This window comes from Bacidia gigantensis (genome assembly GCF_019456465.1).
Source record: "Bacidia gigantensis strain McMullin 20006 chromosome Unknown contig_295, whole genome shotgun sequence".
In the NCBI taxonomy this organism is placed as follows: domain Eukaryota; kingdom Fungi; phylum Ascomycota; class Lecanoromycetes; order Lecanorales; family Ramalinaceae; genus Bacidia; species Bacidia gigantensis.
In genome coordinates, this window is record NW_025408608.1 from 1,382,472 (window position 1) to 1,406,405 (window position 23,934).

Consider the following 23,934-nt stretch of genomic DNA (forward strand, 5'->3'; position numbering starts at 1 on the left):
GAATAATGTCGCAAGGTCTTCGCAGGCTTGTACATGAGAAGTGACAGTATTGAAATGCTATGCTATGCCTGCCGGGTATCTGCTGGGTTTTTGTTCTCAAAGTTGCCGGATATTCATGGCTCAAATGTGAGCTTAAATTTGAATGATATTTGGAAGGCAGGATCCGAAACACCGACCTCTTCTCCGTCACTCACCAAATCCTTGAGCTTCTTCTCGAGATTTGGTCTCGTCTGCTCCTCCAGGCTTTGTGGAAAACGCATGTAAAGGGTACCAGTGCCGCTTCGAATGGATGGCTTCTTGAGCTGCGCTTCAGGTCGCTCTCCTAAGCTGTCCAAGAATTCTTGCAGCGTGACGTCTGCATTGACTGCGATGCTCTTGGCGAGGTTACCACAGACGGCACAGTCCTCTTTCCTTTCATGCTCGAAGGTGTAGGTGTAGATACCCTCATCGCCGGTGTACATCATGTAATTAGTTAGGAATGGATTGCTGGTGGTGACGATCTTGAAAGCCTCGTTGCAACAGCTGGCGGCTATTATGGCATTAGTGGAGGCGATAGCTGGAATAATGTTCTTCACGACGCCTTGGGTCATTGAATAAGTTACACCGGGTATATTGAACTCTTTAGCGCGTCCTAGGGCTTTTTCGTACAACCAGGTGATGTGTTCTGGATCATCATTGTCGAGAACGTCGTCTTTGCGTTCCTCTTCCCACGCTATTATATGGGCCCACTCAATGCAATGTGCTGGCTGTCGTGGGATGGTCGCTAACGTGCAGAGAGGTACCGCTGCACGCGGCGCATGCATGTCGAGTTGACATTCAATGCACGAACTTATAGTCGGCAAAATGACTTTGGTTTGACCTTTAAAACCTGACCAAAGCACGGGTTTTCAGCTTGCAAATCCCCTGAACATCTCCTGAATTGGTCTTACCTTCTGTCCCACCATCGACCAACGGCTTGAGGCTCTCCATGTCATTTTCATCCACCATGTCGACTAAGGTGGCGTTGATCCAGCGACGCGCTTCTATGCTATCCAATCCGCATACTATGACATTGAATTGCTTGTAGTATTCCTCGTCTTTGTCTTGGATCTTGCCGTTGTACGGTGTGATTACGGCGCCTTTGACTCGCTTCTCGACGAAAGCTGCAGCTATTTCGGCCTTTGGCTTCCCAACATCTGCCTCCCTGAAGAGAAATTGCCGGTTGAGATTCGAGACATCAATAGTGTCTGGCCAAATTAGTGCTCGTGACATCTACTCCCTCCCACGCGTAGTACCCATATCGATGACATGAATGTTCTTGAAGCCTGATAAGGCTAGGTTCTTCAGAATTTCGCATCCTAACCCCCCTGCTCCACTATTGCCAGGATCAGATACAAGAGCAGGCGAAACTTGCTGTACATACATTACTCTATAGATTCTTAGCTTGCACGCTCTTGCTTTCGCCTTGTTTGGCTCACTGACAGTACTTTCGATGATTCCAACGTCCGTATGACTTCTTCGCCAGGGATCCAATCTTCATCAGAGAACGGCCCTGCTTTATGGAGGATGTTGTCTAAGTGCTTCCTGAAGAAACGTCAGCAAGCGTACTTTTAGAGCTTCGAGCTTTTGAAGACTTACCATCTTGTTCTTGATGCAACCACACCATTAAAAAGATCAGACATGTCACTCGGTCGCGCGTGGACAAGCTTGAGTGGTGAGGAGGGATTAGAGTCAGTGCTGGGAGCTCTAAAAGCTTCGTCATAAGGGACCGCGCCAGGCGCCAAAACAGCCGCAGGGTCCCACGATGCAGCCCTAAGCGGGTGTCAAGCGGGGCGAGGGGCCATTTGGTGGTCGTGGGGTGGTGTTGAGTTCCAGGCAACTTCAACAACCCGAGTAAAGTCATATTGCCTGGCCTTCTGTCATTCTAAAGATTATCAGTTTTGGTATTATCCCATCAGTCCAATTGTGCTTCGCATATCTGCTCATTTGCACCAAAGTCCACGCTCAACATGGCTTCGTTTGGACAGAAGCGACTACAAAAAGTGAGTGCGCCTGTCCACGTGTGACGGCATGGAAGTGGATAGCCATGCTGACCTTTGAATAGGAGTTAGTTAAGGTATGACAGACAGCCAGGTCCCTGTCATGGTTCACTAGCTTCGTCCCGTCTCTAACGAACGCCTTACAGATACAACAATCATTGCCCCCTGGCATAAACCTCGTCAACGCAGACAACTTCCAAGAATGGAACATGGATATCCGTGTCCTTGACTCCAACCCCCTCTACCAAAACCAAATCTACCGCCTGCGATTCCGCTTCTCCAAGAGCTATCCAATAGAGGCCCCCGAAGTCACTTTTTCACACCTGACACAACCACCCCGCCCCATCCCAATACACCCGCACATCTACAGTAATGGCATCATTTGTCTAGATCTGCTAGGAAGCCAAGGGTGGAGCCCCGTGCAGAATGTGGAGAGCGTGTGTATGAGCATACAGAGTATGCTGACCGGGAACAACAAGAATGAAAGACCACCAGGGAATGAGGAATTCGTGCGACAGAACGTGCTGAGGCCAAAAGATGTCCGGTTTGTGTATGAGGATGATACAGTATGAGGATTGCTGTCGATGAATATCTTAAGGTGCTTACTTTCATCATTAATACGAGGTGGCTGTGAAGTGCGTGATATGAATAGGATGTCTTCGTATATGGGATTTGATTTTGACAGCGAGGTGTTGGGATGGCGCATCACTAGTTCACTCTTTTGCATTGATTGCGTGGAAGAGATAGATATAGGCTTTCTTGACTAGAGAGATTCTCAATGCTTGATATTTGACATAGCGACAAGAAGAAACATTCAGAAGGTGTTGCGAGCAACAATTCGCCTATGCTTTATTTTCAACCACAAGAATTGTCATGATAATCAAACATCAATGAGAGCCGACCTTGGCCCACAGGGTATCATCAAACACCAAACCGAAAAGCACACTATCAAAATATCATCAGACATTAGTGCGGTGACGACCTCATTCGTGTCTTGTAATACCTTTCCTCCCTTGAAGAACTTCCCATTCATTTAAAGCTCGACCAGCGCGTCCTCGCAAAGCTGTTCGTATCTGGACGGGTCGAATCGTTCTCTGCTCCAACCGCCTGCTTTCAGCCTCCGAACGCGCTCTTGTAGGTCGATCGCTCTCGCTTCTTCATCATCACCATAGCGATAGATTCTTTTGGGAACGTATCTTGCAGCTTGCATTTCGCTCGTCGAAACAATCAACGAGTCAATTGATGTTAGATGCTTCTGTAGCAAATTCCTGAAGTCCGCAAGGTCCTCGTTGTAAAGATAAATATTGCGACGTTGGAGCCATGAGTTTGCGTGAGCTAAAGAGTCTTGACGCCGTGGATGCTGCCTGTCTATCCCGAACATTTCGTCACCTTGGTTCTCTTCAAACTGCCACCGTTTTGAAGACACAATGGCTTGCTCAGAAGTCACAAAAACATTAGAAGCCCCTTTTTGGATTGTGTCGACAAGGGATGGCGGCTTTGGAAATTTTGTCTTGTCAATATAGTTGAAATCAGATCCAAGCGATGAGGCAGAACAACATGATCGCGAAGAGTCTGGAGGATCATGATGCTCCATAGAGCTCAAGTCAGTTTCGTCGGTTCCGTCGTAGAAATCCATATCGCTTGCACCGCTTTCACTCGGCGTCATTGAATCAGAGGATATGACTCCAAGGCTAGGAAGAGTGTAGGACGCTCGATCGTAAAGTGACCTAGTTGTCCTCAGGACATCCAATCTGGCGGGCGATAACGGATGCATTGCTCTTCCCAATGCTTCGGTTGACATCGCGGCATAGAAGCTGAGATAAGTAGCATGTAACGCAGTAGGCTTGAGTCAGTTAGCAATTAACGCAACGACAGCGCAGGCGAGGAGAGTTCTACTTCTGATTGACAAGTATTCAAGATTTTCGTGCAGTAAGAAGCACATTGTTTCCATTGTCCTCGAAGGAAAAAATTCTGGGCACGTCGGAGCGCGTACCCCCATTGTTCCATCGAGTTCGGCAGATCCATGAGGCGCGAATTTGGCAGTATTTTCTGACATCTATCTGGAGTCATTTTGGATTAAACGCTGATTTTACCAGAATGCGTGAGTTGCGAATGATTTCACATAGGACTTTTTGCCAAAGGCCGTATAACCATATGTCGCAACTAGGCATTATTCAAGCCTTAGATGCCCCCATAATTGGCACCCAAAGCACGTAGAGTGGTCATTAAAAGGGCTAGAGGCCTCTAAGTTTACCATTTTGACTAGTCTGTCAACAAAACGACGTGTCGTATATTTGTGTGAAGGCTTATTACCCATCATCACCACCTTGCAGTGATGGAGAAATAAACGTTCGACAACAAGCAATTGCCAGAAATAGCCAGCGACATATGGTCTAGTCCCAATGAGACCTGCTGGCTTGCATTACCGATATGCGACGAAATCAGAGGCATTCTCAAGAACCTGACTTTCGCCTAAAAAATCTTTCTGAGAAAAAGAACTGCCACGTTTGCTCTTCGCTTTCCTACTCTTGATCATCGAAAAGGTCAAAGCGGAAACCGCACAAAAGGAGCTTTGTCGGATTCATGCAAGGCCTATCGCAGACTTGTGTCTGGATCTGCTTGATGGTATGTCGTTTGGCATGGCTGAGGTACACCCGAGGGGGCCGCTTTCTGCAGGAGTGCCAAGGCCGGAGAGCCTACCTTAAGCCCCAGCCTTCATCTTCGGCTCAGCCTTCATCTTCGGTCGACCTACCTGCTCAAGAGTCACTTCCTAAGGATCCGATTTTTCATATCCTCAGAAGCTTAAAGTTGTGAAGCAATTTGAGCGGCCTTGTTGAGAGACTTGATAGATCTGGCAAGGGGAACACCTCATCAGAGCCTATCCTTCCTCGGACAACTCTGGGACTCGCCGATCATTTGATGGCAACGGTCATCTGTTTATTCAGTAAGTAAGGTGTGCTCACCATGTTCTGAATACTGGGATGGATATCGCCGAGGTAAAATGACCGTTTCTCTCAAGAACAATCGCAAGTAGGTCTATATATGTGTGCCTGTATCCTACGCTGCCCTCTTTCATCTCAGAAGTAGCCGTGCATGAAGTTCAAGAGCCTATTTCTCAGGGTTGTGGGTATACGAACACCGAAACCACGTCAAGTCACAATAAGCAAACCCACCCGGTCTAGAGTCATGGCTTCCACTGAATCAGCGTTGGATATTGCTTCGTCCAGGCAGCAGCCGCTCTATACTTTTCATGACGGTGACTGGACAGAATCTGTTTTGCAACCGGCTCAGCGTGCAACCCCTGACAACCTTTCTTCTTTAACCTAATCACCTGGAATATCGACTTTCAAGCTCCAAATGGTCCGCAGCGGATGTGCGAAGCGCTTCGGCGCCTTCTTTCACATATGGCAAGGTCGAGCTATCCATGGGTCATAAGTTTTCAGGAAATGACAGAATCGGATCTTGAAATCATCAAGAACACCGAATGGGTTCAATCTTTTTTCTTCATCACTGACGTCTCTGGGCAACATTGGCACTCTTCATACGGAACAGTGACGCTGATCGATCAACATTTAGCATTTGAATCAGTATTTAGAGTTTCCTACCATACTCGAATGGGTCGCGATGGCCTGTTCGTTGATATCAGAGTCCCATCATCAGACCACATGCGTTTGCGGATCTGCAATACGCATCTTGAAAACTTAGTGGCTGACCCTCCATTCCGACCCGCTCAGGTCAACCTGGCATGTAAGATATTGCAGGAAGAGCATGCAGGGATCCTAGCAGGTATTTCAACGCAATTGAACAGTTTGATCCGTCGCTGCATAATGAAAATAATATGCACGATATATATCTTTCATTAGGGGGCGATGAGAGCACGAGTGTCGGCTGGACTTGGGGAATGCAAACCCCTCACAACAGGTTTGAAAGCACAAGAATGGACAAGGTCTTTTATTGCGGTGAGCTTACTCCAAAAAGCCTGGAGAAGATTGGTGAAGGTCTCAAAATCGGGGCCCCAGGTTTTGAAGAAGGGCAATTTGTCACTGATCATCTCGGATTGATGGCATTTTTCGCGGTGAATGTTTAGAATTTGGAAACCATTGACACGAATGTCCGGAGAGTCCATCTTAAGTCTCCTTGCCCCTGAGATTTTTTTCGGTAAAAAGTATTCCCGCTTTTTCAGCCCTACGAGCTCTCATCGCTAATATCTACGACATCATTCGATCGATGGCAACTCAAATTGCCCAAGAACCTACAAATCATTCCTACATCCCGCAGCGGAGTCAGAGCGTACGACAATCGCCACAATGGCGCCACACCTCTCTCGCATATCAACACAATGCACGCGCTGTCTCCGCCTCCGCCCCGCCGCTCTCCAACGTCCTCTCCCAACTACAACAATTCGCACACTATCCAATCACCCACGGCATTATGCCACTCCTGCGCCTGAACAAACAGGCACGCGCCTCATCCCCACTGATCCGTCTTTCAGCAATCCAGTCGACCCAGAGAATCCACAACACATGAACATTGCCCCCGATGACGCCGAGACGGTCGAGGACCGCAAGATTCGTCACTACACTGTCAATTTTGGGCCGCAACATCCCGCCGCACATGGCGTATTACGGCTGATTCTCGAACTGAACGGGGAGGAGATCGTAAGGGCAGACCCGCACGTGGGACTCTTACATCGAGGGACGGAGAAATTGATTGAATACAAGACATACCTTCAAGCACTGCCATATTTCGACAGATTGGACTACGTGAGTATGATGACGAACGAGCAATGCTTCAGTCTGGCGGTCGAGAAGCTTCTGAACATCGAGATTCCAGAACGGGCGAAATGGATACGGACGCTCTTTGGGGAAATTACTCGAGTTTTGAACCATTTGATGAGTGTGCTGAGCCATGCTATGGATGTGGGGGCTCTGACGCCATTTCTGTGGGGGTTTGAGGAAAGGGAGAAATTGATGGAGTTTTATGAGCGGGTGAGCGGGGCTAGATTGCATGCTGCGTATGTGAGGCCTGGTGGTGTGCATTCGGATCTGCCACTGGGATTATTGGACGACATTTATCAGTGGGCGACGCAGTTTGGGGACAGAATCGATGAGACGGAGGAGCTGCTCACAGATAACAGGATATGGATCGGGAGGACTAAGGATGTTGGAGTTGTGTCTGCTGCCGATGCGCTGAATTATTCATTTTCTGGGGTGATGCTTCGTGGATCAGGCGTGCCATGGGATGTGAGAAAAAGCCAGCCTTACGATGCCTATGACCAAGTCGACTTTGATGTTCCCGTTGGGGTAAATGGAGATTGCTATGACAGGTATTTGTGCCGGATGGAGGAATTCAGGCAGAGTTTGAGAATCATTCATCAGTGTTTAAACAAAATGCCACCGGGACCGGTTAGGGTTGAAGATTATAAAATTTCACCACCGCCTCGAGCGGCGATGAAGGAGAACATGGAGGCGCTGATCCATCACTTTTTACTCTTCACTAAAGGTTACACAGTCCCACCAGGCGAGACATACTCGGCTATCGAGGCGCCGAAGGGGGAGATGGGTGTCTATGTCGTTAGCGATGGTAGTGAGCGGCCGTACAGGTGCAAGATCCGAGCACCTGGATTCGCACATTTGGGCAGCTTTGACCAAGTATCAAGAGGGCATCTGCTTGCGGATGCTGTTGCGATTATCGGGACAATGGACTTGGTAAGTTCTTTTTCTATTCTTTTTGGAATCGGGAGCCGGCTAGCGATATGCTGACACGTCGTATAGGTATTCGGTGAAGTAGACAGATAATTGTTTATGAACGTGGAATAGCCACTACTTCCTTTGGCCGCTTCAATATAAGTTGTATATATCAATTACAAATGAGCCTTCGGCGCTTCACCTTCACACTTTGCATTGAGAATTGTTCAAGATCAGTTACCCTCACAGATCGAGTTCATGAATTTTTCGATTGAACTGAGGTTCTGCTCCACGTTGTTCAATGAATTTAGAAAAATATATACAGCCAAAAAACTAACGGTGACCACATAGAGCAGGACAAGACATCTGCTGAGAATATATGCCGATCAAACCACCTCTCTAGATCCTAGGCGCTTCCCGTGTACCAAATGCGAGAAACCTCTTGCCACCTGAACACCGCGCTTTGCTTACAATCAGATATGTGTTCCCAAATCCTGATAGCCCTCTAAGTAATACATACAAGGAAAATCAAAACGTCATTTTGACTTCCTGTTCTTTTCCAAAGTCATCGTCCTCTTCATCGAGCCATGCATTATGCTCAAAGCTTACAGGTCCACCTCCAATGCCTACACTCGCTGGACTCGATAACGTTGTCTGAATTGAGGGTCTAGGAGGTGGTGTGCTAGACTGGGCGTCCTTCAACGGCGATGGGGCCTGTTGATCTGGCCCTCTATATCGCGGCGAGGGTAAAGGTGAGGGCGTACGTCGTTGAGACTCGAAGGAAAGTTTTGGCTCCTCCGCTTTTTGAGTAGCATTGACGGTTTCTCCAGAGAGATTGTACTCGTCATAGCCCTTGTTGAAGGGATTAAACTTCTGATCTCTGCCATTTGGTAAGGATGATGCTGATGATGCCGCCTTCGACTGCCTAGTCTCATACACCATTGTCTCATCATAGCTGCGGGTTTCGTGCGCATTCGGGCGAGAATCGTGATCCACATTTTTAGATGACCCATTGACGTTGAGCTTCATGGGCGGCATTGTTGACTCAATCTCTCGAACATCAATTTGCTCACTCTCTAGCTCCCGCTTGATTGCCTCAATGTCAAATAGAACGTTCGCCCCTACTCCTTCTGCGGCTGCAGTACTGAAGTCATCCTCACCACCGTCTTTCATGGATGCGTCGTAGGTCTCCCAGCCCTTCTTTCTAGCTAGTTTACCGCGCTTGAAGAGGCCGAAGCGTTTCTTCTCTGGTTTTTGCGCCACATCTGTGCGAGCATCTTCGAGCTCACGAATTAATTCTCTTTGGCGCTTGTCGTGATTTTCGGGGTCAGGGTCTTCGATTTCGGTGAATTCGTCGCTGTCGACGTCCCATTTCAGCTTCTCCCGAAGAAGCTTGGGCATGGCGGCACGGTAGGCCATGTGTCCATTGACTAGCTCGGTACAATTGATATTTTCGAGGCCAGGGATGTTGGCTACTGGTGCTAAACCTGCGACTTTCCACACTCCTCCAGCTGTGGCGCGGAAAAGATATCCTAGTTTTCATGTATAAGTAGGCTGCATTCAATCGATTGAAAGTTCTGAACTTACCAAGAATCCAATCGTTCGAGGCATAGCCATTGACGAATCTTCCCGAGATCATAGACCTCACGCGGATGTACTCATCCCGGTTGGCAACGATTGGGGACCCAAAAAGAAAGCAATTGTGGACAATACCGAAAGCTCCGCGCCTAGCAAGTTCTCGTATGGCCGAGAAGATCACGCGTGCACCCAATGAAAAGCCTACCAGAGTGACAGGTCGCATTCCTAAATGGCGGTCAATCAAGGAGTCTGCAAGGATTAAGCCTGCTGCATTTGCGCGGGCCATTGACACCGTCCACGGGTTGTCGATAAAATATGAGAGCTTGGTAAGGACAATCGGCAATTGAAGAGCGGACATCAGAGCAATGAGAATAGTGCTACCCAGTACTTGCTGAACGGTCTGTGAAAGGGCCTGCGAGGATTAGTAGAACTCCCAAATCGGTAAATGCGCTCGACCTACCTCAGAGGCAAGAACGTTGATTGTTTGACCCATACTCTGCATCATCTCTGGCTCCCACAGTATTGAATACATGTCACCCATTACAGGGTTGACGGTGCTGAAAGGTAATCGAACGTCATCAACCTTACCATTCATCCAGCCTGATACTGAGATTATCAGATTCACCCGCTTGTTGTTGTGTAGCGGTCGGTATTCAAACGTACTGACGGCGCCTGTCCGTCGGTCCGAGGCTCGCACAGCAATTGTGCCTCCAGTAGCAACCGCTGCAGAAGTGATGAGAGCTGTACCTCCAGCGCCAGCCAGGAAACCACTCGTTCCAGCAACTCCAATGGTAGTAAAGCCTGCAGCCATACCAGCACCGATGACCGGAGCAAGCAATCCAGCTGACAGCCCGATCACGAGACTGCCTCCGACAGTAGCAATGCCCATCATCATGTATCTTCGCTTTAGCGCCAACTTCCTTCGAGCCTCGATATGCTCGGCCTCGTCCCAGGTCTCTTTCTCCGCTTCTTCTTGCATTTCAAGTGCTTCTGTAACTCTTTTCTCGAATCGACAAATGTCAAGCCCAGAAACTTCTAAAGACTTGCCAACTCGTTCGAGCAGCGTCCTTGATCGAGCATCGTAGATCGAGTCAGCGAGCAGCACAAGGAACAGGTCACATAAAACAGTCCAACGAAGATCGATATCGATGTTCTTACTATTTCCAAGTTGCGATGGACCCCGAACATCTTCGAATGGTTCGTCATGGTCGTGCTCTTTGTATGGTGGTAAGGGTTCATCCTTTGGAGGATCACTATGACTGTGAAGCTGTGAAGAATCTATTGACGGGTGTCTCTCATTGCCCTGGCCGAGACTCTTGAGAGGGATCTTCTGCTTTTCAGTAATTTCAGGAGAAGCTTTCGACGATGCTGGTGCTATACTGTCCGTTTTCGAACTGCCGTTGGCTGAGCTTTGAGACTGCTCTTGTGGCTCAGCTTCGGGTGTATCTTTGGCCTTGCCCTCGGATTCATCCTCGAGCCCAGTCTTGGATTCCTTCTTAGTATCCTCTGTGGATTCGCCTTCGTCGGCCATCGGGTTCTTCACTCTGGCATTTTGCATCAGTAAAGGGGTTAGATCTGCCGCAAGGACTCCGTGCTCGGTCAATTGCTCGATCATGACCTGTTCTGTCCCTAACGTCAGTGTCGTTCATTTACTGACTCTCGGAGATGACTACTCACCAGATTGGTCAATGTCCATATGTGCATATAGCCTGACCATCATTTTCTGACTCCACATTTTCATGCTCTCGAAGGCAAGGCGAACCTCTTTCTTAGTCTTCCTCGTAGAGTCCATTTCCTCAAGTTCCTTGACCATCTCTGCAAAGGCTAACCTGGTCACACCTACATAAGCGATTCTCTGCCCCTCAGTCAACAGGTCCTTAGTCGCTTGCAGTTGAGCTAATGGATCTCTTGCTTCGTCGTCCTCGGCGGACAAGTCAGTTCCCTTGACTTGCTTAAACAGATAGTCGGTATTATCATCCATGCTTGTAGCGCTCTGTGCATCCTCATCATTTTGGACACGAGTGTAGCCTTTGCCTGCGCCGCCTGTACCATGATAGGCATTGGCTTCCTCGTCTGAGTCGGGGGCTTCCTTAGCAAGTAGGTGCCCATCATCGTCATAGAGATCATACTGGGCGTAGGCGGGCATCGATTGCCATGTTTCGTTGTCTTTTTTCTCTTCCTCTACCGGCTTTTGTGATGCTAAGGCTTGATGTGACCATCCTGATATCGAGCCAGTCTGACCGTGTAGAATCTTGTCTGTTGTAGACCGGCGAGATGCATCAGTACTCGAGACCTTGTGCGGTTCTTCGATTGAAGTATCACGTAATCCAGAAGTCTCATTGCCCTTGAGCAACTCCGGTTCCTGCGCTGGCTGCTCTGTAGATGCCTTTATAGGCACCTCAATAACCTGCGACGAAGGCTCGTCGGTTGCAGGTAGCCTCGAGGTCTTGCCTTCATCGGTATGATTGGATCCCTGATAAATATCTACTCCGCTCTTCTCTCTCCTGTGAATGGGTTCTTGTGGGGGGGCGGTCCCCGCATGTGCCTTCGATTCCGAATCTTCCGACGCGGTTGTATGCTCAGTACCACTTGTGGACCGCCTTCCTATCTTCTTCACGGGCAGCCCAAATTCATCTGTCTTCGCTTCTTGATTTGATTCCTGTGGCTGGTTGGTCTCTCTAGTGTTTGGTTGGGTTTCTGGCTCGTCGTTGGACTTTTGCCCGATCTCGGTGTCATTGGCGGGGCTCTTTGGTGCAGGAGATTCATCCTCTTTCGAGGATGGCTCGCTACTGGTCATCGTCGAGCAAATATATGCCCATGTAGACTACCGATGTGCGTGGCATGTACTCTGTTTACGATTTGCGCGGAAGAAAGATGTCTTGGAATCAACGACGAAGGTACTCCGCACTCTTGCCCGCAAAACCACTAGTCACTGTCGTGTATGTTTGCTCGAGAGGGGGATTGAACATTTCGATTAAGATTATGCTCGCAAGGGATCTAGGCTCGCAAGAAAGTCACAAGAAGCTTTGCCGCACGTCAGTGAAGCACCAAGTCGTACCAGTACGTAGATTAAGCAAGTTTAGATTCAATTTGTTGCATGTCGTTATCTACAACGTGCTGCTCGATTCTGATATCCCATGCCCACAAGACTCCTCGCCGTTTCTCACTCAATATCAAATTGCATGTGAAAACACAGAGTATGTAAAGACCGTAAATAGTTGGGAAAGAGTTCAAAAGCTGACTAACTCCACTTGCAAGAGCCACAAAATCTTCAGGTATCTCCGCAATCGACGTCCAATTCCATGTCTTCGTAGCCCCTCGTAGATAGAGCCCGCACTGCACGGGGAAAGTGCTCATGAATATGTAATCAAGAAGTGAAAAGAACCACAGCAGTCCACCTCAGAAGCCTGCCCCAGCCTGGTGAACAGGGGTATCTTTACTCAAAGCCAAACTGCCGAGAATGGGCTAAATGGATTGTTGTGGATTCCGCCGAACAGGCCCTGCACCTCCATGATATAGTCGTCGGCACCGAATTTGCAAAGCCCATGCGACATCAGGTACTGCTCTTCTTCGTCCATAATGATAGCATCGGTCGCACCGAAGCCCTCAGCAACCTCGGTGACTTGCGCTAACTCGGCTCCGAACGGATGATTCGCCTCTGGCTTGCTCGTAATTGAGTCGACATTCCGGAGTGAAGTAGCAGGTGACATATCGTGAATGGCATTTGGGGGCTGCTGTCTCGATACTGACTCTGCACGATTCCGAGCGGCGACTGCTTGGTGAGATCTCTTAGTATGAGATGGAACGCGTTTGGGGATCTGAGGGCCTGGGTTGTCGATGGAGTCCTTTGAGCGACGAGTGGACGCAGTGCGACCTGAGGCGAAATAAATGGATAGATGGTTGGGCTCAAGAGCGCTCGGAGACTCGGTCTCTGGTGTTGTGGCACGCGACGACCCGGAGAAGGACATGGAGTTGTCAGACTCGTCGGATGAGCTGTAGATATTTGGCGCATTGTACGCCAGAGCATTGGTAGATGAGACAAGTTCCAACGGCGAGGAGATGGCGCTCCGTTTGATGGTGCCTTGGCCGGACCTCATGCTCGACGCTCTGTTCATCATTCCGCTGGAAAACTCTGCGGCCTGCTTCCTGCGGTTTGTGAGAGCTCGTGCCAGCTCCATTCTGGATATGCTGCCTATTATTGAGTTTACTTTGATGTCAGTATCTTTGGGGATGTTGACGTCTGATGTGAAGTGGTTGGTGGTGATGCAAGGTCCCCAGACCCTTGGATGTAAGGAGGGTGTTGTTGTTGTTTTGAGGTGACGTGCGAAAAAGAGTGACAAATAGCCAGCGGACACAGTCCGTTGAATCGCAAGAAATGAGTGAGAAGTAGAGAACGTCGCAACCCTGGCGCGTAAAAGGAGTGTACAGCTCAGGGTGACAAAAACGCTGAGGGAAATGTGTGGAAGTGAAGGAGCGACCGGTGAGCGACGGGCTAGAAACTCTTGCTGTGGAGCGTCTGCACTGCAGGGCCAAGTTGAGGGGTGTCGAGCCCCTGAAATTGGGTGCTATGCCTCCTTCAAGTTTAGCCGAGACCTTAGCTGTAAAGTGGCTCGGTATGTAAACCGGATGGAAATCTATGGAGTTACCGGCCCAGGAACGCGGCTCAATGGGCGCCACATCCGGTCTGATTCGCACGCTTCCCTGGATACATCAATTCTTACAGTAATGTACATGCTCTAGTAATATTTTGTCATTTGGCTTCAGACTATTTGCTAGCAAGCCAGCGTTTTGCCCCAATCAAACAGGGGAGGCTGACGGTTTCAAAAATCGGCCCTGGCCTGGTGCTGCCCTGGTGCTGCCCTGGTGCTGGGTCTGCCGTGGGCATGGGGAACAAATGCCGGGGCCGGTGCCATTATTATTATTGTTGTGAACGACCAAACGATCTTCCTCGCTTAGAGGCCGAAGTCCGGTCAATCTTCAGTGCAATATCGCATCTATGTGCGATAAAATGGATTGTTGTAATGCTGGTGCCGCTGTCGTTACTGTTGCAGCGAGCTTTGCATTGGCAGTGGCGTATGCTCGGTCACAATTGGTGTTGAGATTGTGCGACGCGCAGACTCGCTGCCGAAACCGAAACCGAATCCTGTCGTTTCAGGGTATAAAAAGATCCGAAGGGCGAGACTCCGACCTACTTGAAACAACAAGAGCAAAGATCGTCTCCTCCAGGCTCAAGACTCAACGCTCGTCATCGTCAGCCGACTCCCACCCGTTTCCTGCCATTCCGTCTTCTCCTCCGGGTTCTGTCCCGCCTTGATCCTCATCATCACTGCTGTCTTCCGCCATTCCAACCGTCCGATCTATCTTCTCTGTGTTCGCTGAATGACTCACGCGAGTCCCAAAAACTCGTCGTACACCGCCGTTGGTCGACGTGTCCCATACCTGAAAGCTGCCTTTGCTACCAGCAACGCCCAGCCGAAATGCAACTTCAGGGTCGGGACCGAACTTGGTAGAGAATACTCTACCCACTCCGACGTTTCGAGACACAATCATACTGCAACCCGTGGGCTGTACATTCCATAATTTCACTTCCTTGTCCGACGATCCGGTGGCCACGAAGCCCGGAATGACAGGGTTGATATCGATGCTCGAGACAGCCTCATCGTGAGCCTGCAAAGTCCACACAGACTTACTCTCTCCGGGCCTCGCTGGACGATTTCGAATGTCATTCATGTGCAAAATGCCCTTCTCGGTCGTGACAAAGAAATAATTAGGATCGTGAGAATCCCACAAAACTGCCTCTACGTCGCTCTCGACTCCCCAGGCTGCTGAATTTGCATCAGCTGCTCTCAGGTCGGATGCTATTACTCTTCGGTCATAGCTTCCGCTAAGAAGAACGGTGGGTTCTCGGGGATGCCATGCAATGGAGCAAACCTTATCCGTATGATACGAGTAAGATTTTGCGCACTTAGTCGATGTCAGGTCCCACAATTTGATGGTGTTGTCAGCCGAAGAAGAGGCCAGCAGATTCCGGTGCTGCCTGTTTGCAGCAAGCGCAAGAACAGCATCGACATGATACTGGTCGTTAGCTTTCTTGGACTTCTTGGGCTTCCTCTTCTTCTTTCCTTCTGGAGAGGGATCTGATCGGGTATGATCATTACCTTGTCCCAGAATCGCATTAAGATACATTGAATCGATTGTGTCAAGATCCCACAATTCTATGTCTGGATCCATCGTCCCCACGGCAGCAAAATTGCCTCGAGAGTTGTCGTCCATACTCGTGATACCTTTTCCCACGGGTAAGTCTAGCCACTCGACGCAAAGTGGTATGGCTGGAAGCATAATGTCGTGATGAACATAAAGATTGTCTGCCTCGTCTTCGTATACGTAGACCTCGAGATACGGTACTTCATCTTCCACTTTCGCGGCCAAGATCATACTATCCGTCGGAAGTATTTGAAGCTCCTCTCGTTCTTCATCATCCTCGTCTTGAGTTTCTGTGAGTTTGATATATGGGTCCTCTTCATTTGTCTCGTAGTAGGCTAGTGATCGTGCATTTCCAAGCATCGACAAGTTACCACCTACCTCTGGCGCTTCATCATCATCATCATAGTGGTCCAAGTCATATGCTGCTAGATCACTGTCTGCGTCTCTGTAAGTCTCTATTAGGGCGAAATTGTAGTATATATGAACAGAGCAACTCACATTTTCGATTGCGGTATGTTCACTCCAGCATCCTCTGATTCCGAATCGCCGCTCACGCTTGAACCCTGCTCAACAGCTCCTTGAGCCTTGGAATCTTCGAGATCCTCTTTGGCGTCGTCCAATTGCAACTTTGCGAGCTTAGAAATTCTCGCCAATTCTTGTTCGTCAACATCATATTTTGTAGGGAAAGCCGCAGCTGCACCTCGAGGCACCCATGTGACAGCTGTTATCATAGACATGATAGTAATTCGGCGATCCTTGAGCTGAGGAGGCCACAGAGCAAGCGATCGCTGCTGTACGGAGAAGGGATATAGCTATAAGTGCACAAGAGAGCCTTGCGTTTCTTCTTAAAATGTTTATCGATAAGCGCAAACCTTAAATAATCGGGCCATCTTCGGCCAGCCCTTCTTGCATGTTCATCTCGCACTAAGTCCAAATCATGTCAAGGGAATACAGTCCAAAGAGACGGAAACTCGACTCGGACCGGTTTTCTGTTCCTTCAAGACCATCTAATGCCAACATATCTCGGTTGACACCAAAATCAACTCAGAATAAATCCGAGAGGAGTCAAACCCCTCGCCTTCAGCCAGATGGAAATGGACATGCTTCTCGCGCCTCTACTCCCAGAGATTTCAGAAGTGCTTCTACGCCTCGCCAAGAGGAATTTGACGGTCCAGAGCCTTTCATAAACGACGAGGACTCCAATGCCTTGGACCGCGACTGGTATGGAGGGGATGAATTCGGTACTACACTGGGTGACGACTCGCACAACCCATTTGGCTTGGACGCCTCTTGGCTCGATCGCCAACGAGAGGCAGCTCTAGAGCAAAGGAAGCTGGGTAAAAGGGTGAGCGCGAAAGCTGCTCAGAAGCAGCGAGACGTAGATGCATGGGAAGTCAACCGCATGCTCACATCTGGTGTAGCGCAACGACGAGATCATGAACAGGACTTTGAAGACGATGAAGAAGCTACAAGAGTGCATCTACTAGTCCATGACATCAAACCTCCTTTTCTGGATGGGCGGAAGATATTTACAAAGCAACTAGACCCTGTGCCTGCCATCAGAGACCCACAGAGTGATATGGCGGTGTTTAGTCGAAAGGGAAGCAAGGTTGTAAAAGAAAAGAGACAACAGAAGGAAAGGCAAAAGCAGGCACAGGAAGCTACTAATATGGCTGGAAGTACTTTGGGGAACATTATGGGGGTAAAGGGGGATGAGGGTGATAGTGCCGCCGCAGCTCCTGGCGAAGAGGATGCGAAAAGTGGGAACAAGTTCTCTGAGCATTTGAAGAAGAGTCAAGGACAGAGTGTTTTCAGCAAGAGTAAGACGCTACAAGAACAAAGAGAATTTTTGCCAGCTTTTGCTGTTCGAGAAGATCTACTTCGCGTTGTGCGTGACAATCAGGTGACCATAGTAGTTGGGCAAACGGGTTCCGGGAAAACCACTCAACTAACTCAATTTCTTCATGAGGACGGATATGCTAGGAATGGGTTAATAGGTTGCACGCAACCTAGACGTGTGGCCGCAATGAGTGTGGCAAAACGGGTCAGCGAAGAAATGGACGTAAAACTCGGAGGTCTCGTTGGATACGCTATACGTTTCGAGGACTGTACGAGCAGAGAGACTGTCATTAAATACATGACAGATGGTGTCCTTCTTCGGGAGTCTCTTAATGAACCAGATCTGGACAGGTACTCTTGCATCATCATGGATGAAGCACACGAGAGAGCTCTGAATACAGACGTGCTGATGGGATTGATCAAAAAGGTTCTTGCCCGGCGAACGGATTTGAAACTCATCGTGACCTCAGCTACAATGAACTCTGATCGGTTTTCAAGGTTCTATGGAGGAGCACCAGAGTTCTTCATACCAGGCCGAACTTTCCCCGTCGATATTCAATTTTCACGAACGCCATGCGAGGACTACGTGGACAGTGCGGTCAAACAGATCCTCGCAATACATGTCTCGCAACCAGCAGGTGACATTCTTTGCTTCATGACTGGGCAAGAAGACATTGAGATTACTTGCGAGCTCGTTGAGGAGCGGCTGAAACTGCTCAATGATCCTCCAAAGCTGAGCATTTTGCCAATATACAGTCAGATGCCAGCGGACTTGCAAGCCAAAATCTTCGATAGGGCGCCCCCTGGCGTGCGCAAGGTCGTTGTGGCCACGAATATCGCAGAAACAAGTCTGACAGTTGATGGCATCATGTATGTTGTTGATGCAGGATTCTCGAAGCTCAAGGTCTACAACCCGCGGATGGGCATGGACGCTCTACAGATCACCCCAATCTCACAAGCAAATGCTCAGCAGCGACAAGGTCGCGCTGGCAGGACTGGCCCAGGCAAGGCGTACCATTTGTACACTGAAGGCGCCTTTAAAGATGAGTTCTATATACAAACAATTCCTGAAATTCAACGTACAAACCTTGCGAATACCGTGCTCCTTCTGAAATCACTTGGCGTCAAAGACCTACTTGACTTTGACTTCATGGATCCTCCGCCGCAAGACACTATCACAACCTCTCTTTTCGATTTATGGGCTCTCGGCGCCCTGAACAACATTGGAGACCTCACTCATATGGGCAAAAAGATGACCGCCTTCCCCATGGATCCTTCACTAGCGAAGCTCATTATCACTTCCGAAGAGTATGGTTGCAGCGAAGAGATGCTCACTATTGTGTCCATGCTATCTGTGCCCAGTGTCTACTATCGGCCCAAAGAAAGGCAAGAAGAATCGGACGCTGCACGAGAGAAATTCTTCGTACCTGAATCCGACCACTTAACATTACTACACGTCTATACACAATGGAGGGCTAACGGGTGCTCAGATGGCTGGTGCGTACGTCATTTTCTCCATCCTAAAGCGATGCGGCGAGCAAAGGAGATTAGAGAACAGCTTTTCGATATCATGCAAATCCAGAAGATGGAGATGACTAGCTGCGGTACAGTCTGGGATGTCATTCGCAAATGCATCTGTTCGGGCTACTACCACCAAGCAGCCAAAGTCAAAGGAATCGGCGAGTACATTAACCTGCGGACTAGCGTTACCATCCAACTTCATCCTACAAGTTCACTCTACGGCCTTGGGGTCCTGCCCGATCACGTTGTATATCACGAACTCATATTGACTAGTAAAGAATACATGTCTACTGTCACGGCAGTGGATCCGATGGTTAGTCATCCTTCATTCTTCAAGTACTAAAACGCTCTTTACTGATAGGTTGTACGTAGTGGTTGGCTGATCTTGGCGGTGTGTTCTACTCAATTAAGGAGAAAGGTTTCTCAGCACGCGAGAAGAGAGTGACCGAACACGAGTTCAGCCGGAAAATGGAGATCGAAGCTAAGATGGTAGAAGACAAGCAGCGTGAAGCACAGCGCGCCGCCACAGCGGCTGAAGCGGGCAAGGTGTCGCCGGCTTTGAGAGGGCCAACCACGAAATTTGTGAAGAGGATGGGTACGAATGGTGTTGTAAAAAGGCCGGTTACCCCTAGAATAGGCCGAGGGTTTTAGTGCATCTCAAAGACTGCAAGACTCCTGGATGCATTATTATTTCTGACGCAAGAGGTTAATGGGGTATCTAAGGTCGTACTCTATGAAAACGACTTGAATACCCTGCGGAGAAGCGGGACTCCGCCCAAGCTCCACACGTTCGACGCGTCCAGCGTCCTAAATGCCATGACCGCATAGTTGATTGCTTGCGGGATATCTGAGCAGCTAATGAAGTATTGCATCTCAATAAAGAATACTGCTTCGATACACAAAGCTCAGCTAAGTCAATGTCGCCATGATATCTGAGCAAATTCCAGAGTATGGCACTCAATCTAGAGCCACTTCGTCCGAAGATAGGTCTTACGAGAGAGCTACCATACACCGGCCTACATGAACATCGACTCAATTTGAAGAAGGAGCTAGATGATGACGAATTGCATGCACTTCCGGAGAGCTCAGAAGACGAATATACAACGTTTAAAAGCGGTGAGAAAAAGCAAGAGCAACCTATCAAAACAGAAAGCTCGCCAAAGTCCCAACGCTTTCGCCGAGTCAGGAAGTCAGTGATAGACTCACAAAATAATGTAAAAGAGGGTGAGAATAACAGCAAAAAGAGGGAGAATGAGGACGGTGAAAATGACATGATGGCGTTATTCAGTCAATCTTCGAAACGGGCTAGAAAGATATATCGCAACACGCAGAGTCAACAAACTAGAAATATTCACACAGAATCTGGTACCGGTGAAAGTCAGATGAACGCAGCACCACGAAACATATCACAGGAAAAGTATACAAAAGTCGAGTTCAAACGGCATTCCAAATGTCAGCTATCTCCGCACATTTGAGGTTTTCCTACATTCTAATAACGTGTGCAGTGAAATTACCAGCATGCAAGAGCCAACCAGAATTCCATGTTCCAACCAGCCTACAAGGGAATGATTCGGAACGCTCAACTTCTCAAGATGCAGCACCTTCAAAGAAAGCCTTCAATAAACGGACACTCCAATGCAAGCCACATTTCGAAGCTCGTGGCTCGGTAGTGAACACAAGATCGTCACGCAGCAAAGCACGACCCTTTGGCCTCACCGATATCAATGCAATGCCACGAAACAGCCATATGGAGGATGCGATAGAGACCGCCAAGACCAAACTTCATCTGGACGACCAAGGAAATCCAACTCCCAGATTGGGTGATGGCACAGAGATCGATTGTAACGAGATTCAGATTGTAGGGTGGCCTCTTGAATCCAGTGAAGCCGCTATTATGCAAGATGATGCTATTGATGTTTCAAGCAGCGCCAAGTTGCAACCCAATCCATCGTCACTCACCGGAACATCACAATTATCAAGCTTAGGCTCTCCACCTGACTCGCCATCGAAAGCTCGATGCCCTCTTTGTAAGACGCTGGTTGACAGGATATTTTTTGAGGGCTATACTGGTGCTCGACGTCTGACACTAAAGGAACAAGCAGGATTTTGCGCCGCCCACAAGATCAATGCAGCACGATCCGAATGGCAAGAGCGTGGATATCCACGAATCGAATGGGATCGTTTGAAAGACCGAATGAGCACGTACCATCCTCAGATAGAGCAATTATTGCGGGGAGATAGACCATCATTCTATCGCAACGCGCTGGAAGACAGCGTTAAAAGCGGAAAGAACAGGACACTGAAGCAAGCACTCGTGCAAGGAGGAGCGCTTGAGGGCTTGTCGCCCGGCTATTACGGATCTCGCGGAGCAAAGATATTTGTCGAAGACATCATCCACCGCTTTCAATCAAAGCTGCGGCGCTTGGGGAGTCATGATCGTCTGCTCGCTGCGATCGGCCCATCTGGGTACGTTCAAGCGGTTCTGGCGCCTGAATTAGCAGTGATGCTTGTCATGGACGATATGAAAACGGATGAAGACGGAGCAAGGGCAATCCTACGGGATAGTGTGGATATCGGTAATTTGTTAAATGAGGAGGAAGACGAGATCGTTCAGTGCATTTCTGATACCGAAGATGCTTAACGTTTTGTGTTTGATGTATCGAACGTGGATTATGAGACTTTCAAATTCCTCCAGCGTTGTTAGAAGCATATGATACCCACCTGAAGCAAAAAGCGTACGATCAGATTCATAGACGTCAGTAAATGATGCGAAATTTTTCAGCTTCATAGTCGCTTTTCAATGCCATCTGCTATCTTCCTGTACTTGTGCTTGACGGAAAGATCTGAACAGCCATCCGCTTTATCCGAACCTAATTGAACCGAATCGGTACAAGCCATAAGCCGCAATGATACTCAACCCAATAGGCAGAGGTTTCTGTGAGCGAATGGCTCGGGGAATACTGCTTCCTGCCAATACCAAGCTGGCCAGTAGTGCTGCTTCAACCCCATATGGTTGGCGATTACGAATTCGGAACCCCCGAATCCGTACTGGGCATTGGAAATCAGCGGTTGACGACTGGAAAGAGATCAGTCTCTCGTTCTGACTTACCAGAGCCCCTACGGTCATACCAGCAACCACGGATGGAATCGAGCCTGATCGTATGAAGCCTGTCAATCCTCCACCTGCGGTGAGGAGAGCAAGGAAAAAAGCTTCATTCTCGGCGGTTGGATTTGATGTTGCAGGAGGCTACCGTGAAGTCAGCATTGTGAAGCCACGATTCACACAAGGAAAAGCTCGCCATGTTGGTGACTTGTATCAATTAGGGCCAACCCCAACCTTTTGACTCGGACGTTCATCTCACTAAATGACGTTTCACCGAGCGGACTCTTTCCGCCCAAAGCTCTAGTCTTGGCACTCCCAAAGCGCAACGTCGACGAAAGTCAACTCTCCTCGATCTAACATCTACCAACCAGACTCTCTGCACCTTCAAGCTCGCCTACCATCGCATCCCCTAGCTAGCACCCACAATGGCGCCTAAACGCTCTCAAATATCCTCCTCCGCCTCCTCCGTCCCTCCAATCCCCAAAACTCCCTCCTCGTCAACCAACACGCCCTCCTCTACCCCCTCGAAATCCACTTCCAGCTCATCAAATTCTTCATCATCATCAAGCCACAACTCCAATCAATCACTCCAACATGTATTCCAAACATTATGGGACAATTATGTTAAAAAGACTTCTCAGCGGACAAAATTGCTGGATGTGTTCATGGCCTTCCTCGTTGTTGTGGGCGCGATACAGTTCCTTTATTGCATTGTGGCTGGGAATTATGTATGTTTACCTCGTCTCCCTTTCTTTGCGCTTGGCAGGCTGTTTTGACCTATGACCTATCTCGGATCCTAAGGCTGATTGCTATTCCAGCCTTTCAATGCTTTTCTATCAGGATTTTCGGCTACCGTGGGTCAGTTCGTGCTCACGGCCAGTTTGAGGATCCAGACGAATCCGGAAAATGAGAAGGAGTTCTTTGGAAGCGTGAGTCATGAGCGGTAAGTCCGGGACCCATTTAACCTTCAGGGGATGAAGCTGATGAGATTTGGAAAACAGAGCGTTTGCGGATTTCGTCGTTGGGAGCTTGATACTGCATTTTTTCTGTGTGAATTTCATCAATTAAAAGACTCGAAATCAATAGAAGACATGAAATGTATAATATGCAGTCTATTGATTCTCTATTTGGGGTATACTATTCTAATGTATTTGCCTGCCCAACACCAGCGCTTACCACGGTCTATTTGTTCACACCCACACATTGTAATGTAAGCTTCCTCTATATTAAGGTACTCAGTATCTCAGATCAAATCTTTCGTATATCGTGTCAACTTCATCTTTCAATGGTATCTCCACTTCTCAAGACGTCGTTCCATTGGTAGCACTTTCCAATATGCCAAAAGCCTCTCGCAAGGCACTACCAAACCTTCTAATACCCTCATCGATCTGATCATCCGGAGCGGCAGCAAAGGTGGTCCGGAAAAACATGTCATGACCAGGATGGCCTTGCTCGGCACGAAACCAGCTGCCCTTGCTTAGCAAAGCACCTTTCTCTACTGTCGCCTTGAAAATATCATCTTCGATTTCTAGAAGCGGCTTGGAGCCATAGGCAGGGTGCTTGGTCCAATCGACTTTAATCCAATGGAACATACCTACGACGTGTTAGATATAATAAGCTAGCAGACATCCAAAGTGTCGAGACATACCTGCCATGGGAGCATCCCAACTTGCTATCGGGCGAGGTAAGTGATTTTCGCAGGAATGCAGGATGGTATCACGACGTTTTGTGTACTCGAGTCGGAGATTGATGAGCCAGTCAAGGTACCCACCATGGCCCCACGCCTCCTCCAACAACTTATAAAGTATAATTTGAGATGGGCCCGCGGGTTGTTGTACGCTGCATTCGCTATGCCTAACAAAACGTTCGACAACCTGCTCAGACGCCGTGATCCAGCCGGTTCGCATTCCTGGCGCGATCACCTTTGAAAAGGAATCGATTCGCATGACGCGTCCATCAATGTCCAGTGAGAGGAGCGAGGGGA

The 23,934-nt window shown here is 48.8% G+C and overlaps 10 protein-coding genes across 10 annotated transcripts; 4 read left to right on the plus strand and 6 right to left on the minus strand.

The window, feature by feature from the left end:
- Positions 1–113: 113 nt before the first annotated feature.
- KY384_008446 (uncharacterized protein) lies at positions 114–1,661 on the minus strand (the record flags this gene model as incomplete). Its single annotated transcript, XM_044816935.1, has 5 exons — positions 114–868; positions 930–1,226; positions 1,275–1,408; positions 1,462–1,563; positions 1,618–1,661. 5 exons carry the CDS (start codon positions 1,659–1,661, stop codon positions 114–116), a joined length of 1,332 nt encoding a protein of 443 aa, XP_044666300.1.
- A 327-nt stretch (positions 1,662–1,988) lies between these two features.
- KY384_008447 (uncharacterized protein) lies at positions 1,989–2,590 on the plus strand (the record flags this gene model as incomplete). The annotated part of the gene is made up of 2 exons (XM_044816936.1): positions 1,989–2,021; positions 2,165–2,590. The coding sequence occupies 2 exons, from the start codon at positions 1,989–1,991 to the stop codon at positions 2,588–2,590; spliced, it is 459 nt and encodes a 152-aa protein (XP_044666301.1).
- Positions 2,591–3,051: 461 nt separating this feature from the next.
- KY384_008448 (uncharacterized protein) lies at positions 3,052–3,792 on the minus strand (the record flags this gene model as incomplete). Its single annotated transcript, XM_044816937.1, has 1 exon — positions 3,052–3,792. One exon carries the CDS (start codon positions 3,790–3,792, stop codon positions 3,052–3,054), a length of 741 nt encoding a protein of 246 aa, XP_044666302.1.
- A 2,533-nt stretch (positions 3,793–6,325) lies between these two features.
- NUO49 (NADH:ubiquinone oxidoreductase 49kD subunit) lies at positions 6,326–7,816 on the plus strand (the record flags this gene model as incomplete). Its single annotated transcript, XM_044816938.1, has 2 exons — positions 6,326–7,726; positions 7,793–7,816. 2 exons carry the CDS (start codon positions 6,326–6,328, stop codon positions 7,814–7,816), a joined length of 1,425 nt encoding a protein of 474 aa, XP_044666303.1.
- A 417-nt stretch (positions 7,817–8,233) lies between these two features.
- On the minus strand, positions 8,234–12,080 carry KY384_008450 (uncharacterized protein; the record flags this gene model as incomplete). Its single annotated transcript, XM_044816939.1, has 4 exons — positions 8,234–9,237; positions 9,293–9,695; positions 9,744–10,906; positions 10,961–12,080. The coding sequence occupies 4 exons, from the start codon at positions 12,078–12,080 to the stop codon at positions 8,234–8,236; spliced, it is 3,690 nt and encodes a 1,229-aa protein (XP_044666304.1).
- A 643-nt stretch (positions 12,081–12,723) lies between these two features.
- KY384_008451 (uncharacterized protein) lies at positions 12,724–13,461 on the minus strand (the record flags this gene model as incomplete). Its single annotated transcript, XM_044816940.1, has 1 exon — positions 12,724–13,461. The coding sequence occupies one exon, from the start codon at positions 13,459–13,461 to the stop codon at positions 12,724–12,726; it is 738 nt and encodes a 245-aa protein (XP_044666305.1).
- Positions 13,462–14,518: 1,057 nt separating this feature from the next.
- KY384_008452 (uncharacterized protein) lies at positions 14,519–16,224 on the minus strand (the record flags this gene model as incomplete). Its single annotated transcript, XM_044816941.1, has 2 exons — positions 14,519–15,932; positions 15,986–16,224. 2 exons carry the CDS (start codon positions 16,222–16,224, stop codon positions 14,519–14,521), a joined length of 1,653 nt encoding a protein of 550 aa, XP_044666306.1.
- A 200-nt stretch (positions 16,225–16,424) lies between these two features.
- Positions 16,425–19,498, plus strand: PRP16 (DEAH-box RNA helicase prp16; the record flags this gene model as incomplete). Its single annotated transcript, XM_044816942.1, has 2 exons — positions 16,425–19,160; positions 19,220–19,498. The coding sequence occupies 2 exons, from the start codon at positions 16,425–16,427 to the stop codon at positions 19,496–19,498; spliced, it is 3,015 nt and encodes a 1,004-aa protein (XP_044666307.1).
- Positions 19,499–19,797: 299 nt separating this feature from the next.
- KY384_008454 (uncharacterized protein) lies at positions 19,798–21,488 on the plus strand (the record flags this gene model as incomplete). Its single annotated transcript, XM_044816943.1, has 2 exons — positions 19,798–20,299; positions 20,353–21,488. 2 exons carry the CDS (start codon positions 19,798–19,800, stop codon positions 21,486–21,488), a joined length of 1,638 nt encoding a protein of 545 aa, XP_044666308.1.
- Positions 21,489–23,251: 1,763 nt separating this feature from the next.
- On the minus strand, positions 23,252–23,857 carry KY384_008455 (uncharacterized protein; the record flags this gene model as incomplete). The annotated part of the gene is made up of 2 exons (XM_044816944.1): positions 23,252–23,544; positions 23,599–23,857. 2 exons carry the CDS (start codon positions 23,855–23,857, stop codon positions 23,252–23,254), a joined length of 552 nt encoding a protein of 183 aa, XP_044666309.1.
- Between the last annotated feature and the right edge of the window lie 77 nt (positions 23,858–23,934).